The sequence below is a fragment of the Ursus arctos genome, unplaced genomic scaffold (assembly GCF_023065955.2).
Source record: "Ursus arctos isolate Adak ecotype North America unplaced genomic scaffold, UrsArc2.0 scaffold_14, whole genome shotgun sequence".
Taxonomy (NCBI): domain Eukaryota; kingdom Metazoa; phylum Chordata; class Mammalia; order Carnivora; family Ursidae; genus Ursus; species Ursus arctos.
The window spans coordinates 66,811,522-66,829,908 of record NW_026622808.1 but is presented as its reverse complement, the minus strand read 5'-3'; the positions used below and the strand labels follow the sequence as shown (position 1 = coordinate 66,829,908).

The 18,387-nt window shown below is 43.9% G+C and overlaps 1 protein-coding gene across 1 annotated transcript in view; it reads right to left on the bottom strand.

The window, feature by feature from the left end:
- RBSN (rabenosyn, RAB effector) overlaps positions 1–16,637 on the bottom strand; it is a 28,290-nt gene extending 11,653 nt beyond the window's left edge. Inside the window, exons 1-7 of the mRNA XM_026501423.4 lie at positions 16,504–16,637; positions 14,039–14,359; positions 9,543–9,683; positions 5,000–5,100; positions 4,005–4,050; positions 3,729–3,890; positions 1,478–1,719 (exon numbers count right to left, since the gene is read on the bottom strand). Coding sequence (XP_026357208.1) covers positions 1,478–1,719; positions 3,729–3,890; positions 4,005–4,050; positions 5,000–5,100; positions 9,543–9,683; positions 14,039–14,186 — 840 coding nt within the window. The 5' untranslated portion in view covers positions 14,187–14,359; positions 16,504–16,637. The remainder of the gene's footprint in view (positions 1–1,477; positions 1,720–3,728; positions 3,891–4,004; positions 4,051–4,999; positions 5,101–9,542; positions 9,684–14,038; positions 14,360–16,503) is intronic.
- Between the last annotated feature and the right edge of the window lie 1,750 nt (positions 16,638–18,387).

Sequence of the window (18,387 nt, the reverse complement as noted above, 5' to 3'; positions counted from 1 at the left end):
AGGTGATGGAAGCTACTCGCAAAAGGCATTGCCAGGGCTCACTTCAAAAATGAAGGAAGGAAAAAGCATGGTGGCTATTTACAAAAATGAGTTATCAGGTCATGAACTCCATACATAGGATGGCTGATGGCTACAGCTGCTGCTTAGGGCAGGGTTTCATTAACACCATTTCTAGTAGTCTAAGTATTCTTGTGGTGATTCCAGAAATGCAGCCATTATGAGCCACAGATCTGCTAACAGTGACCATTCAGTGATCAGCAAATATACAGATTGTAAGTCACCAACTTACAATGGTTAGACTTCATGATTTTTACAATGGTGCAAAAGCGATAGGCATTCCGTAGAAACTGTACTTGGAACTTTGAATTTGGATCTTTCCCCAGACTAGCGACATGCAGTACGACACTCTCCCGTGATGCTGGGCAGTGACAGCTCCAGGCCAACCACGTGATGACAGGATCAGCCGCCGATCCCCTCACAACCATCCTGTACTCATACAACTTTCTGTTTATCACTTTCAGCACAGTATCCAGTAAGTTACGTGATACACTCAGCACTTTATTATCAAACAGATTTGTGTTAGAGGATTTTGCCCCACTGCAGGCTCACGTCAGTGTTCCCAGCACAGTTAGGGTAGGCCAGGCTACGACCCTATGGTGTTCGGTATGTTTGGTGTATTAAAGGCGCTTTTGATTTAACAATATTTTCAACTCGAGATGGCTTTATCAGGACGTAGTCCCGCTGTAAGTGGACGAAGGCCTGGGCGCTCTTCTGCTCAGGGTTCTACACGGGCTACTACCTCCACCAGGCTGATCTCCCCTTCCCATCTCCTATCCCCTGACTATGAAACCTCCACCTGGCTAATGCTTCTCAGGCTGCAAGTACCCCCCACCCCCGGCCCAGCCATTGGGAGACTGAGGCTGACTCACTCCCCGTCTGACTCTGAATCCCATTTTTGCGTGACACTATGTTCCTCTCGAAGTGTGCATCTACTGAATGCGCTCTGGGGCTGCGGGTGGTAACGACAGCTGAGGCATTTGAATGGACTTAGGGAAGCTCTATGCCACGGGCAGTCACTCAAACCTGGAAAGCCTGAAGCTCCCGAGTTTCCCAGGACTTTTCTGGCCCACTGTTCATACCTGCTCCACCCTCACTACCCCTCACCCGCAAATCCTGTCCACACCGCATGGCAACCATCCTTCCTCCTCTTGCCCCTGGGCCACCAAAGTCTCCAACCTCCTGCTTTCAAGCGGGCAAGGAGGGGTGAGGGAACAAGGTTGTTGCAACACACCCAGGATGACTCTGTGAATCACCTAGGGCCCTAGCGGGGAAACCATACCATGGCCCTTTAGAAGAAACTAAAAATGATTCAAAGGACCAACTTCCCAAAGCATTCTCCAAAATATGCAGGCGTGTACATAATCAACAGCCAGATCTGCATCTCGAGTCAGACCCGGGACCACACACGCTGAGTCACCTCATAGAGCTTTACGATGTCGGGGGTGTGCTCCTTCTCGTCAATCTGCTGCTCTCTCTTGAGCAGCGTGTCCTTGCAGTGCGTGCAGCAGCGGATCCGGTCGTCATCCTTCTCATCCAGGACGGAGCTTACACTGCTCACGCTGCTGATACTGCCCCGGCGCGAGCCATGGACACTGTTGGGTGACTGGCTGGGGCTGGTGTGCGTGCTCAGGGAATCTTTGCTGGCACTGGTGAGCTTGTCTGTAAAGCACAGCACAGGACAGGCAGCAGTGAGCCCGCAGCCTCCAATCACCCCACCGCTCACAACAGAGGGGAGGCCACAGGTGCTGATGCAGGCTCTGTCTATGGGCAAGAAGCACCACACCTTTGCCCTCCTGGGGTCAGGCTCTGTGGTGGAGGGACTCCCACTGCTAGCCAGGAAAGAGCCAGCCAGCCTAGGAAGGTCTCTCTTTGAGGCTCTGAGGCCCATTCTTAACCTGACCCAACACAATCCACATTCTCCCCAGACTGTCCTGACAGACTTCACCACTCCCAAACATCTCACTCCTACCGCTTCCAAAGCTCAGCTCAAATGGTACATCCTTCCGGAAGCCCTACTCTATTCCTTGAGGAAAAAACAACATGCCCTTCTTATCAGGTCCTACCATGTCACCCCGCTTGGAGGACTTTCCACTTTTCTCCCTGTATGACAGTTCTATGTATACCCAGAGCTGCTCTATGAATCTGTGACTCTGGGAGGGCAGGAACTGTCTTATTCATACTTGTACCCCAATATATCCAACAAGGATACCCCACAGCAGCTGCCCAGTAAATGTTAATTAGCACAAGACAAGAAAGGTGAATAGTGCCTCAAAAGCATAGCTTATGAAGTCTCAGGTGAGAAAGAAAGTCAGTCTCAGGGAGAAAGAGAAGGTATCAAGGTAATGTGTGCCTGCTGGATGTCAGAACTGGACAGAGGAAGCATCTGCTTCTGTTCCACGTTGTCCAGATGCTCCGTAGCCAACAGCACATGCAGAGTTAGCGGAACTCCCCAGGGTTGCAAAACCACCCCAAATGTTCCAGAATTGGCCCAAAGCCCAGACCATCTTTAGCAACTTTTAACCAGCCAAGACTCAAAGTTCTAGACCCTCTGGTTCCACCTAACCTTGCAGCCACCATCCCCATAATTCTCAAACACGTCCTCCACACTCCCCCAACTAGTCTATTTGTTCATCTACTAACCCTCCCCCGGGGCCCTTCCACAGCTTTGCTCCTGCTCTGCACTCTACCAGGAGCCCTCATGCCCTATCTCTGTGCAATCCTGGCTGTCTTTTAAGCTCTTCTCAAACATCACCTCCCAACCCTGCGCATCCATGCTCTTGATCCCTCCAGCACTCAGCGTCTCTCGTATTATGATGCTACAGTCTGTTCTATATGACAATAAACTGTGACTTTTATCTCAAAGGAAAGGACTAGCCTGCTGCTCATTTTTAAAGATGCTCTCTTACAGTCTCCTCTCAAAGCCTCAGCTGCCACTTCCAAGCAGAGCTGACAATGATTTGGTCAGCTCTCCTGGTGTCTGATGCAACTTCCCTCATAGTACTTATCACTTTATAAAGCAATTATTTGTAAGTCTGTATCCTCTGCTAAATGCTAGACCCTTTGTGGGAAGGGACAATGCCTTATAAACCATAGGTGGGCAAACATGACCTGTAAACCAAGTCCAGCCTGCTTTTGTATGGCCCTTGAGCTAAATATGGTCTTTAAAAGGTTGTTTAAAACCTTTTTTAAAAGGTTGTTTAAAACCTTTTTTAAAAGGTTGTTTAAAACCTTTTTTAAAAGGTTGTTTAAAACCTTTTTTAAAAGGTTGTTTAAAACCTTTTTTAAAAGGTTGTTTAAAACCTTTTTTAAAAGGTTGTTTAAAACCTTTTTTAAAAGGTTTTAAAAAGGGTTTTTAAAAAACATTTTTAAAAGGTTGTTTAAAAAAAGAAGAAATGTCACAGAGACCATCTGTAGTCCACAAAGCTTAAAATATTTACCCTCTGATCTTTTACAGAAAAAGTCTGCCAGCCCTTGTTATTCACCACTGTATCCCTGGACCCTAGCATTGTGCCTAGCCTATAGCAGGTTTCATGGAATCAATAAATGAATGGATGAAGACCCCATGGGACATTCACTTAAAAACGTTCAAAAAATCACCCACTAGTGATCAGCAAACAAACTAGTCACAAGAAGATCAGGGTCCAGGGCCCCGCCTCCAAGTTACCTACTTGCAAAAGGGAGGCTGATGAGCTCCATACACTTCTTGCACATAATAGACCCGCAGAGGCGGCAGTGGTGGCGGCGGTTACGGATGCTGAACTTATTCCCACAGTCTGGACAGAAAGGGACATCCTGGTCGTTGACCCAAGGCACCACGGACTTTTCTATTGCTTTGGGAAGAACAAAACAAAAATCAAACAAACAGAAAAGCTAGCCATTTTAAAAAGAGGTTTGGTCAGGGAGAAAGATAAACAGAATGAATGTGAGCAAAATTCTAGAGTTACCTCGTATCTTAGCGGACTCAGTATTCGTTCTGTCAAATGCAGTGAGCTGACAAGAAGAAAACAGTGCCAAATGGAATTAAACGGGTGATGTACATACTTTCCACAGGCAAGAGGCATTAAGCAGGAATTCACACATCTTCATTTCTCAAGTCTCATCTGTCAACCCCAACCCCACAAAGTCACAACAGCAACTTCACATTGGACAGAGTATTAGCTTTGCATCTAGAAGACAGCTCTCTTCCCCGTGACCAGATTCCAATCTCTTTATTGTCAGTTCTCTGTTTAAGCAATAACCAGGGGTAGGCAAGGATATGGTCGGTGTGGCTACTGAAAGCAATGGGGAACTCCTGATTCTCCACAGTCCTCCTGGACAGTGAAACTGGCCTACAAAGTACACACATTTCTGCCCTGCAACGTACACATCAAGAACTATACCTGCGGTTGCTACCATGCCCACCATATAATCCAGATTATACACAACAAGCATTTCTAGGGTCAAAGTAGAACAGAGTGACTGTGGGTGCTGAAGACACACTCTGGTACCATAGGACGAGAAGGCCCAGTCCCGATGTTCCCACACTGAACGCTGGCCCTGGCTGAGCACTCCTCCCAGACCTTGTCACCATCTTCTGTCTGTTATCGAGTATCACATAGTATGTCCCACTGCATGATTGTACTTTGGACACCCAGAAGAGGAAATAATTAGAAGGTAGAAAGGTTTTCGAGCAGCCAAGTGGGCTTCAGAGGAAGGAAAAGGAAAGCTGGATACGTGCAAGGCTGTCAACCTGGGCCATCTCCTACAGTAAAACCGGCCCAGGCTAGAACTGTCTACCACGTCCTCTGTGCCTCTCTAGGTGGGTTCGAGGTGGGGCATTTCTCTGCCAGCATCAAATATATACAACATACATGATAACACACTGCAGAAATATATTTTTTTTTCCTCCCAGAAAACTTATACTTGCAGAAAAAAAATGTTTTAAAACAATAAAATTTACCTTCTCTAACCTGATTATTAATTTATTAACTTCAACAACATAGTGGTCAATTCTGGCAGCTCGGTGTTTTTTGAAGTCAGAAAGATGGCTTCTCACAGCACCTAGGACAGGAAATAGGGAGATAAATAACATGTCGCTTCTCTGACAGAGCTGCTTATCCTCAATGAATTTTATTTTATTTTTTTAAAGATGACTTGGTATTAAGACTGTATTTATTTATTTATTTATTTGAGAAAGAGACAGAGAGCACGAGTGTGGGGAGGAGCAGAGGGAGAGGGAGACAGAATCCCAAGCCGACTTTGTGCTGAGCACAGAGCCCAACACAGAGCTCAATCCCAGGACCCTGAGATCATGACCTGAGCTGAAAATAAGAGTCAGACGCTTAACCGACTGAGCCACCCAGGTGCCCCTATCCTCAATGAATTTTCATTTTTTTTTAAGATTTCATTTATTTGAGAGAGAGAGAGAGAGAGAGAGGGAGAGAGAGACAGAGTTAGCGAGAGAGAGCACAAGTGGGGGGGAGAGGGAGAAGCAGGCTCCCCGCCAAGCAGGGAGCCTGACATGGGGCTTGATCCCAGGACCCTGAGATCACGCCCTGAGCCGAAGGCAGACGCTCAACCGCTGTGCCACCCAGGCGCCCCCCTTCAATGAATTTTAAACACAAGCAGAAATTCAAGGAGTTTAGAGTCTTACTAAAAATTCGAAGACAAGCAAATGGGAACAAATTTGCTAAACTGTTAACCACAGTTACCTTGGAGGCCACAAAGCACAGTATAAGAGACCTCAGAGTATGGTGGAGGAGACTGGAGCCTGCCTGTGCTCAAATTTCAATTTCAAACCTTCTCACACAAATGGAACCAAGTAGTTTGTTGTTTTAGCATATCTGAAATATCTTCTCTTCCAAAACAACAACTCACACCAGCTGCACAGAGTGACCTTCAACAAGTCCCTTGATGTCTGTGTAACCTGGGAGTACTCATCTATAAAATGGGGATAACAGTAGTACCTACTCTGCAAGGCTGTTAGGAGGATTAAAAGTTAAAATTTATTAAGTCCTTAGAACACTGTCTGGCACACGAATTTTTGTTAAGTAAAAAGGACAGTAACATTATGGGCGATTTTTAAAAATCCCTCATACTTTTCTGTGCTTTCCAAAGTTGGTACACTATGGGTTTTCATCAGAATAAAAACAGTCCCTCTCAAAATAGTCCCCAAAATGTAAATGCTAAGAGATGTCACTGGAAGAGCTAGTTAAACTGATACCTTGATCAGTCCAGCGGCAAAGATCCAGGAAAACCTTCTCACATAAATGGAACCAAGTAGTTTGTTGTTTTAGCATATCTGAAATATCTTCTCTTCCAAAACACCAACTCACCCCAGCTGCCCCCACCCCAGCACCCAGTCCACTTCCTCTTCCCAACCACGGCCTATTCACTTATAAGTTGTGCCCCACCTGGAGCTTCTTACATACTATACTCTGCACCATCCTTGCTCTTTTCTCCCCTAACCATACTCTCTAACATCGAATTAAATTTTAGTTTCAAATTCTTAGCTGTGATCAGAAATCTTTTATTTTAAGATTTTACTTATTTATTTGGCAGAGACAGAGCATGCGAGCGCACAAACAGGAGGAGAGGCAAGCAGAGGGAGAAGCAGACTCCCTGCTGAGCAGAGAGCCTGACATGGGGCTCAATCCCAGGACGCCGGATCATGACCTGAGCTGAAGGCAGATGCTTAACTGACTGAGCCACCCAGGTGCCCCGGCATGACCACAGATCTTAACTTTTAGAATTTGCCATTCACTTGACCTTCCACAATTGTGACTTCCTCCAGTTGTTGAAACCAGCAAGTTAATCAGAAAATTGCTCTGATAACTTAACACTGGTCATCATGAAACAGGCTATCAAAAAGCTAGTAAGAATCCACATGCCTGAAATTTCTCCTTCATGTTTCAAATTGACTTTCATATGTAACTTATTATTATAGGTATACTATCACGTTTTATTAGTTTCAGGTGTACAACATATTGATTTGAAAAATCTTTTAATTCTTTTTTTTAGATTTTAAGTAATCTCTCTCCCCATCACAAGGTTCGAACTCACAATCCTGAAATCATGAGTCACACACTCTTTCGACTGAGCTAGCCAGGAGCCCCTGATTTGAATATTTCTTAGATTTTATTTTATTATTTTTTTACTAAAGTGTAATTAACAATGTTACATTATATAGTGTTATTTTTATTTTTTTATTATTTTTTAAGATTTATAATATTTGAGATACTATTCACACAATTCACCATTTAAAGCATACAAATTCCATGGTTTTTAGCATATTCAGAGTTGAACAACCATCACCAAAATAAATTTTAGAACATTTCATCACCCCAAAAGGATGATTAAAAAAAAAAAGATTTTCTTTATTTATCTGGCGGGGGAGAGCACAGAGGGAGAGGGAGAAGCAGACTCCCCACTGAGCAGAGAGCCTGATGCAGGGCTCAATCCCAGGACTCCGAGATCATGACCTGAGCCAATCATGATCTGAAATCATGACCTGAATCAAAGGCAGATGCTTAACTGACTAAAAGCCACCCAGGTACTCCATATATAGGGTTATTTTTTTTTTAAGATTTCATTTATTTATTTGTCAGAGAGAGAGAACACAAGCAGGGGGAGCAGCAGGCAGAGGGAGAAGCAGGCTCCCGGCTCCCCGACGCGGGGCTCGATCCCACGACCCTGAGATCATGACCTGAGCCGAAGGCAGATGCTTCACCGACTGAGCCACCCAGGCGTCTCTATAGTGTTACTATTATTATTATTTTTAAAGATTTTATTTATTTGTTTGACAGAGAGAGAGACAGCCAGCGAGAGAGGGAACACAAGCAGGGGGAGTGGGAGAGGAAAAAGCAGGCTCCCAGGGGAGCAGGGAGCCCCATGCGGGGCTCGATCCCAGGACCCTGGGATCACGCCCTGAGCCAAAGGCAGACGCTTAACGACTGAACCACCCAGGCGCCCCCCCTATAGTGTTATTTTTAAAGCCATTTTCTTCTGCCATGATGAAAATGTTTCCACTCTCCAATATGGTAGCCACTAGTGTAGACTGAGCCCTTGAAATGTGTCTAGTATATGACTGAGGAAATTACTTTAAATTTTATTTAATTTTAATTTATTTAAACTTAAATAGCCATATATAATTAGTGGCTATCCTATCAGAGAGTGCAGTTCTAAGATTTTCCTCATCCAAAAAGACACATTCCACTGTGGCCCCATAAGAAGAACATGGTAGATGACTCTGGGTAAATATCAATTCCCTCCTTAGAGTCTGTTTCCTCATCTATAAACAGGAATGAGCATCATAAGCCATTCCACCTCATGAAGCTTTTGTGAAAGATGCAAAAGATAGTGAATACGAAAAGTATAATAAAGCCTTAGAAGGAAATCATTATCCATTGCATGGATAGAAAATATATTGTTTTGTTATCATACAACAGTTAAAGGACATGTAAAATAAGCCAGTTCAACTTCATACGCATTTTTGGTAACAGCTCCGTTGAGATATTATTCACACAACCCACCATTTAAGCATACAGATTCCATGGTTTTTAGCACAGAGTCGTACAAACATCACCAAAATAAATTTTAGAACATTTTCACCACCCAAAAAAGACGATGATTTTTTTTTAAAGATTTTATTTATTTATTTGAGAGAGAGAGAGAGAGAGAGAGAGGGAAAGCACAGAAGGAGAGTGAGACGAAGAAGCAGACTCCCTGCTGAGCAGAGAGCCCAACGTGGGGCTCAATCCCAGGACCCTGAGATTATGACCTGAGCCAAGGGCACATGCTCAACTGACTGAGCCACCCAGGCGCCTTAGGGTGATTATTTTGAAAGTCAGTAGATGGTACCATAATTATGTGTTTCAGAAAATTCAGCTGCACAAATAAATCAGTGAGTGCCTCTTGCTAGGCAGGTAACATCCTACGTGAGAAGAGACAGCCCAGTCAATGGAGTCTCTGCCTGGGCTGATGTCAAACACCTGAATTCCTACCTCAGTTCTGTAGTTTCTTAGCTGTTTGACTCTGGGCAGGTCCCCACCCAGTGCAGTGAGGATTAAATGAGTACACACGTAAAGCATTTAATGCAGTGCCTAACACAAAGCAGATGCTCAGCTCATTCTGATCCATTTTTGCCCCCCTCTGGGACATAAGGTCCATGAGTTTAGACCATTCTGGTTTACTGATGCCTCCTCGGCTGACTTTTTCTTTTTTAAAGATTTATTTATTTAGAGAAACAGAGCGAGCATGCGAGTGGGGGAACAGGCAGAGAGAGAGGATCTTCAAGCGAACCCACTGAGCGCGGAGCCCAGACACAGGGCTCAATCTCACAACCTGTGTGAGATCATGACCTGAGCCGAAACCAAGAGTTGGACAAGTAACTGACTAAACCATCCAGGTCCCCCCCCCTTTTTTTTCTCAGCTAACTCTTAAAACAGCACCTAGAAGATATAGGTGTCTAAACATTTGCTGAATGAATGAACAGAATTTCTTACCTAGTTCCTGGGGTTCCCACATATAAGGGTCGACCCCTCCATAACTGAAAGACTCATATCCTTGTGTCCCTGATTCTGCTCGGTCATCTCCATCTCGTTTCAACAGCCTGTTCTTGGCTTTCTTAGCCTTCTGGACAAGACCTTGAAAAATGAAACAAACACCATAAATGAATCCATAAACATCTAGTAAAAAGTCAAGGGATATCTCAAAACACAAGACTGATGAAATGACTATACTTTAAAAAATTCTGGATCCCAAATAAATTGGAATAATAAGCCCATAACCACTGTATTACAAATACCACAGAGCATTCATTCATTCATTAGTTAGTATTAGCAGTAAGTTGGCTTACGTAGCCAATATACAGCTAAATTACTACTCACAGCCAAATTTAAGAGCCCAGTTAAAGTTTTTAAATCAAATTCAATGAGGGGACCAAGGCAATGGAAATGTTTTTTTCCTAGATCTTAACTGGGGAGGTGGTTATACGGATATATACATTTTTCAAAACTCACTGAATTGTACACCTAAAAACTTATGTGTAAACTATATCTTAATTAAAATAAAGTTTTTTAAAAATTAAATTCTACGGGGGTGCCTGGGTGGCTCAGACGGTTAAGCATCTGCCTTTGGCTCAGGTCATGATCCCAGGGTCCTGGGATCGAGCCCTACATTGGGCTCCCTCCTCAGTGGGGAGCCTGCTTCTCCCTCTGCCTCTGCCATTCCCTCCGCTTGTACTCTCTGGCTCTCTCTGTCAAATAAATAAATAAAATCTTGAAAAAAAATTAAATTCTATGATATTATTTACTCTATGAAGTCATGAGTAAACACTTTTTGTTTACTCCCAGGATGGGATTTTACCAAACCAACATTCCTGGGCTAGTGTTCCCCATAATGCTTAGCTCTACACAGAGTTCTTCTTCCCCCACTCACTTCTGAATGCATGCGTGAGGATACTGACAAAAAGCTTCAAGAAACAAGTGTAACACCTATAACATAACACAAAGTGAACCAGACTTGGTAAGAAGAGAAAACGAATGCTTCCTGGATTGATTCTTTGCATGTACCAGGCACAAAACAAAGTGCTTTCCAAAAATCAAGCCAATGCATGCTCACAACATTATGAGGCAGGTGGTATCCCTCCTTATAAATGAGGACGTGACATAAAGTGGGGGAACACCTGCTGCACCCCAGATCACAGAGCTTATAAGGCAGCAGAGCTGCAAGTGGAAACCTCATCTGTTTGAAACGAGAACCCCAGCTCTCCCCAGCCAGCGTGATTCAAAAACTATGCCTCTGCAGAACAGGGCTTTTGCCACCTCTGCTAAGTGAGAGGACCTGCTGTTTGTTAAAAAGGAACAACAGTCAACTTGTGAGAAAAAAATTCTTGATTCTATGTTGCTCTCATTAAGGTTCTTAAATCTTGGGTAATTAGCCCTTTCTACCCCTAAAATCTAGTAGAAAATAACAGATTTATTTTTATTTACTTTTTAAAAGATTTTATTTATTTATTTGACAGAAAGAGAGCACAAGCAGGGGGAGCAGCAGAGGGAGAGGGAGAAGCAGGCTCCCCGCTTGCAGGACCCTGGGATCATGACCTGACCCAATGGCAGATGCTTAACCAACTGAGCCACCCAGGCACCCCTAAAATATGAGATTTAATACAAAATACAATTCTTTTAGATTTAATAGATCAATACTTCATGGAGTTCCCACAATTTTGAAGTGCTCTGTCACCTGAATAACATTAAAAACACTACCACAGCTTTTCAAAAACCTAGGGAAATGCAGATATGGAGGGGCTGGCAGGCCCAGGAAACTGTTAAGCTTATCAATATGTCTTTGTGAGACAGTCAAGCTACTGGCTACTCTGAGATGGTTTTCTCCCACTGGAAAAAATAAGGTCCACCAGAACTAAAGGACACCATCTAAAATGCATTCAAGTAATCTCTCCTAAAAACATGGGAGAGAAAACTGTCTGATGTAAACAAAGGGTTAGCAAACAGGAAACTGGAGTTAGCATTCACTAATTTATTTCTGCAAACAAGACTAAACTGTGTTGGGTTATTAAACAGGCAGTCCGTGCCATTTAACCACTTTATGAGGACAGAAGAACCCTCTGGCAACCTTCCCAGGTGTAGTACTTCAAGAGGGGGCCAATTAAGAACAAGCCCGTATGTTTTTAAAAACACAAAGCAGGAAAAAAAGAATAACAACAACAACAAAAAAAACATAAAGCAAAAGTCACAGTTAATTTTCAACCACCCTTTCTTATATTTACTGTACGAGTGCTAAACCGAAGCTGTATCAGGGCTGGAGCCCAAACTCACTGACCACCTTCTAGTAATGACAAATTTATATTTTCTTTCTTAAACTGCCTCCAAAACCTGATACCAAGGTTTGCTCTTCTGGCTTTAACATTTCACTTGACAAAACCAGCAATGTCATAAAATTTGTGAGAAGCAAAAGACCACATGAAGACATGACCTGCTTTTTAAAGGACTTTTCAAAAATCTTTGATGTCAGTCTTCAAAACTTTCCTGATTCTGAAACACAGAAAACTCCCACACAAGCAAGACTTCCTTCCTGACTAAACAAATGATCATTAGACTAAAGGAATGCTTAATTTCTTAGTTCTTCTGAGGTACAGGTGGGGGAAACCGAGGGAAAAACACAAGAGAATTCTATCAAATTTTTTTCACAACTCATAAAATTCCTACTCTATTATTTTTTTTTTAAGATTTTATTTATTTATGTGACAGAGAGACAGCCAGCGAGAGAGGGAACACAGCAGGCGAGTGAGAGAGGAAGAAGCAGGCTCCCAGCAGAGGAGCCTGATGTGGGACTCGATCCCGGAACGCCGGGATCACGCCCTGAGCCGAAGGCAGACGCTTTAACGACTGCGCTACCCAGGCGCCCCCCACTCTATTATTCTTTAAGTGGATTCCCACATCTATTATTCCCTAAGTAACCTTAAACATTTTTCCTCTAATAAATAGGTCACCACAGGAAGCTGAAGACATTGTCTAACCTCTGTACCCACTAGCATCAAAGTCGTCGTCGTGACATCACAGTATGTGACTCAGGTCAGCTGACGCCCAGGCTGGACACTCATTAAAAATCACGGAGGCCCTTCAGCTGTCCAAGGAAACCTAGATGATCAGTTTGTTTGCATTCTAGCTGCAGGACAAGCTGTGGTTGGAACACAGAATCTGGTATCATCAGTGACGCCAAGTGGAAAGAGCAGCAGTAGACTCAGAAGACCTGGGGTCAAGGCCTAGCTCTGCCAATTCCTATGTGACCTTGGATAAGTCACTCAACATCTCTGAGCTTCACTTTTTCTCTGCAGAATGAAACCAACCACCTTCTTGCAGAGTCGCTATGAGAATCAAAAGAAATAATGTTTATGAAAGAACTCTGGAAACTATAAAATGCACAACACTTTTGGGGGGCCTTCTAATAGTTACGGCTCTCCTCGAGCCTCTACAGACAGAAGCCACCTTATTTATCACAGCCCTCAGGATTTTGAAAATATCTGACTTTGTTGTGTTTTTGGACAGAGGTTATAAATGTTAATGATTTCAACAATTTTTTCTGAACTGACAAGTGAAACATGGAGTGGGACTATTTGATTACAGGGGGCATGTGACTCACATGTGTGGAGGCCAAATTCCACTTAGAAATACATGATCGTCCCCTTCTCTCTCACCCAACACAGAATTGTGAATATACATCCAGACCTTTTTAATCTCACTGCCTTCAGAAATGCTGCCAGCTGAAAGAAGCAGCTGGCAGTGAGTTCCGGAGCAGTGGCATCCTATTTAGGAGTTAGAATCTGAAGTTCTGGAAATGAACACTATGTATAGTTAAAATGGCGCAGAAAAAATTCTTTCTGCAACTCTCTACGACATGAGGACTGGGAAGCTCAAAAACAAGTTTAACCTTTTGGGTTGTTTCTCCTTGCTCTTCAACTATGACCTTCCTTTTTCTGGGCTGCAGAGAACAAGGTATAAGTGAAGAAGGAAGAATGGCAGGCAGGCTTGAATTTGTGACAGGGAAATGGGTGTACAATGTGCCTCCACTTTCAGAGCAAAGGAAAGGAGTTCCACTCCAAATTCCTCACAGGCTGGAGATTAGATAATTCAGTGTAGCATGAGATAGCACAGCATAAGAATTACAATTACTCGGTTCAAAGCCAGGCCCTGCCTCACTGTGTGACTTCAGGCAACTTATCTAATTTCTCCATGACTAGTACCCTCATGAGTAAAATGGGTCTCACAGTCCAATAGTCATTGCGAGAATTAAATGAAGTTCATTCATGGGAAGACTTTGAACAATGCCTGGCACAAGGTAAGCATAAGATAAATGGTCACTGCTATTATTATTTTCTATTGTTTATCGTGTTCTGGCGGCATCATGGAAGTTAATGAAACCATCCCATGAGTTAATGCTCCCACTGACAGAATAGGATAAGCAAAAAATTCTCGCCTCTTACTTTTAATTTGCCCTTTGACATCCCGGTCTTCCCCAGAGTGCTCTTCCTCATAATGTGACTGAAGCTGATAGAAAGACTGCAGGTTCTTCAGGCACAAAGGGCAGAGGAAGCCCTCCCTCACTTCCCCAGGGTCATCCAGGGAAGCCATAGCAGTGCCCCTCTCAGCCCCTGCAAGGCAGAGGCCTCATGCCAAGAGTCAGCTTGATTTCTCCACAAGGGACCAGGGCTCTTACAGCATTAGCTTAACCAAGCAGCACACAGATGATGGGGAAGTGGTATCATGGCCCTGGATGAGGTTTCCTCTTTGGAGTAGGAGAAGCTCTGAAACAGGAAAGAAGAAGGGTGGGGGGAGAAAAAAAATACCCAATTCAGGCAAATTAGCAGCAACTGAGAATTTTCTTTGTTCTTTTCACAGGTCAACAAGATTATTTAATGTTTGTTCAGTACAGGCTTGAAAACACAAAACTGCTTTCTCAAATCCTTACATCAAAACACAAAACCTTTAAAGATTTGAGAACATCAATGGACAATGGCAACTCAGTGAAATAGGGAGCACAGATTCCTGAAGATAAGAAAATTCAACCTCAAAAGCAACTAATAGCAAGGCAGTTCTCTTTACTCCAACTGGTCCAACTTCATAATTTGTATGCCATTTTAGCCATTGGGGAAATGTCTGAAGTACTTACCAACATACAGAAATTTTTGACTCTTTACCTTGGTCATTTATTCAACCACACATACTGAGCTCTTACACCTATGTCAAAAATGCAAACAGAAAAAGAGATAGTGTCTGCCCTAAAAAACAAACAAAAGTAAAACTAAAACCAAACCAAACAAAAATCCCAACCTTAGTCTAAGGAAGAGCATTAGAAACCCAGTGGTAAAAAGAAAAATCTACTTTGTGTTGTATATTTGTAGAGTACTTTCTCTAAAATGAGTTTACTGGATTTTATAAGCCAATAAATGACAGCTGAACAGCAAGCCTAACGTTCTCACTGCTTCAAAAATAAAAGGATTCGGTGCTTAAACAACTCAGGTCTTAGTAAGTTACATCTTCACTTTTATTGGGCCATGGCAAAGTCACTTCCAATGTCACCACAGAAAAACTCCCAGTCATAGGGAGAATCCAGACAAAACCATTCCAAAAAAGCAGAGAAATCTCTCCCCAAGATCCTGAGGTCACAAACCACAGGAGAGAGTAAGAGGAAATACATGACCCTCAGCTTTGGATGGAGCTGCTTAGCAGGCCTGTGAGGGACTGCCTGCTCCTCAAAGCTGAAGGGTAGCTGCAACCCAGAAAATAAACAAATGAAACACCGGGACCCTGTTTTCTTTTCCTTCAAGAACACAGATCTCAGTCCCTCTTCCAGACAGTCACTGAAATAGTAGCTCCAGTTCCCACCCCAGCCATTGGTTCATCAGATGCCCTGACTCTGAAAGCCCCCTTCCTTCCGATGCATTCACCCTAACAAACACAAATCAAACACACACACACACACCCCCTTCACATCTCAACCCAACCTTACTTCCTCAAGGAAATGCCTCTTACTTGAAGCATTCTACCTGGGGACAGCTCCGCACTTCCTCCAGGAAGGCACTTACATCAATTTATAATCACAAATACATAAAATAACTAAGAACATAAGACTCTAAGCTCTGTAAGGGCAGAGACTATGTGCGTTTTCCCCACCATCTTATCCCTAGGGTCTAGCACAGTCCCTGGCACCTACCACGAAGAAACGCAATAAAGCCTCAAGAATGAATGAATGCATGAACAAACTCTAAAACCACACAACCAAACACAACACAAACTAAAGAAATCTACTACAAACCACCAAGCGAGACCCCACAACCATAACATATGCAAGCCCCTCACATCCTACACCACGTAAAAAATAAACATAAAACCTACATATCCTGAAATTATACACCCAGCATGAATGCTACCCGGCTACATGCCGCATACACTACACAGGCCACAGTCGCACTCATCACCGTCTCGACCGCACACAACACCCGCCACATAATTCAACAGGATGATGCACACATCGCATAAAAACACACAACATGAAAGACTCGACCCCACAGAGCAGACATGACCACTTCACACATCGTACGGACGCCACACCAAACGCTGCAGACCACTCCACACAAACTGGGAACCCAAACGCCTCAACCTCACACAACCAGGGAACCAAACACTCACACTCAGGAGACAACCGCCCACCCAGACTCAGCCCCATAACGAAACACAATTATGCACGCCCCGCCTAACCACACAACCAAACGGAGCCCAATCTTCGCAAGCACACACAGGCGAAACTCGCGGCCCGAAAGCCACTTCTCCCACCAAGCACGTCACACCCACCACAACCACACACATCCCACACCCGCATGGCCCGCCCGTCTCTGCTCCTCACGGGAGCCGAGCTCCGGCCCCTCAGGCCCTGCCCGGTCCTCTGTACCCGGCCGCGCTCCCACTGGTACGCAGGCCCGTCGGGTCCTCCGGCCCGGGCTCTGGGCCTTTGCGGTCCCTCACTCAGCAGCGACCGCCATCTCCATCGGCTGCTCGACGCTCGGCAGGCGCGCCTGCGCGGCACCGAAACCGGAAAACAGGCTGACAGACGCCTGTCGAGCGCCGAATCTCCGAGGGCGCGAAGGGGCCGAGGTGGGTTCCAACAGTGCAAGGCGGCCAGTGGCTTCTGCGCAGGCGCTGTAAGAACCAAGGGGGTGGGACTCGGTAATTTTGCAAGGTTTTCCTGCCCTAGGTGCTTACGAGCAACGCGTAAGAGTCAGTCCCTTGCTCTCCAGCTCGTTGTAGCGGTGGGAAAACCAAAGCCTGAGTTTCTTTAGCTTTTAGCCAACGTGTGCGATGGGTGAGGGGGCGGGGGTGGGGGGGATGTTTAACACTTACTCGCCGACTCCCAACTACGGTTCTGAATTAATTTGGGTCAATTAAAGTTCCTGAGAGCTAGAGATAACAGGAATATTCAGGAGACTTGGAGGATGTGGAAAGAGCCAGAATAGCATCACATCAGACTGGGGACATGGAATGAAGTGGAGTATCCATCCCGAGGGTATATAGAATGGTCAAATCTGTGGGAAACCTGTGGCATTTTCAAATGCAAATCCAAACCGCAATGAGCTATTACCTGACACCTGTTAGAATAGCTCTTATTGAAAAGACAAGAAATGACGTGTTGGTGAGGATATAGAGAAAAGTGAGCGCTTGTGCACTGTGGGTAGGAAAGTAAATTGATGCAGGCACTATGGAAAAGAGTATGGAGGGTCCTTGAAAAATTAAAAATAGAACTATCCCCCCATCCAGCAAGTCCACTTCTGGGTGTTTAGCCAAGTAAAGTGAAAACACTAACTTGAAATCAGGTATATGAACCACGATCACTGTTTCCACCATGTTTTTTGCAGCATTATTTACAATAGCCAAGATATGGAAACAACCTAAGTGTCCATCGATGGATGAATAAAGGCTATATGGAATATTATTCACCCATAAGAAAGAATAAAAGCTTGCCATTTGCAACAGCATGGATAGACCTTGAAGGCATTATGCTAAGTGAAATAAGTCAGAGAAAGACAAATACCGTATGACCTCACTTATATGTAGAATCTAAAATCACAAAAACAAAAACCAAGCTCATAGATAAAGAGAACAGATCGGTGGTTGCCAGAAGTGGGGGGGGGGGGTGTGAAATGGGTGAAGGGAGTCAGAAGGTACGAACTTCTAGATATAAAATAAATCATGGGCATGTAATGTACAGCATGGTGTCTATAGTTAATAATATTATATTGCATATTTGAAATTGCTGAAAAGAGTAGATCTTAACAGTTCTCGTCTCAAGAAAAAATGGTATAACTATATATGGTGACATTTGTTAAATAGATTTATTGTGATGATCATTTTACAATATATGCAAACTCAAATCATTTTGTTGTGCATGAAATGTATATAATATATACATATTGTATATATAATGACATATGTCAATTATACCTCAATTTTTAAAAAGTACAGGATGATCACTCACCACTGACTCTGTGCGCTGCATTGTGCTGGTTAACATGGGGTATATAGGCACAAAACTTCATCCCAGTCCTGGGAAGCTTTTTGCTTTGTACCCTGCGCGAGAGCTGGCATCCAGCAATGTCCTGGGCTCCAGAAGAAGAGCTGCAGAGCATGATGGGAAGATTCTGAGCTTTGGGGTCAGGAGGTGACCTCAGTTCATGTTTCAGAAGTGTTACTTGCCTCCTTTGCCTCCTGGTAGCACCATCTGTAAAGTGGGATGAAAATCATAGTTTCCACTTCATGGGGTTATGAATATTGAGTGAGG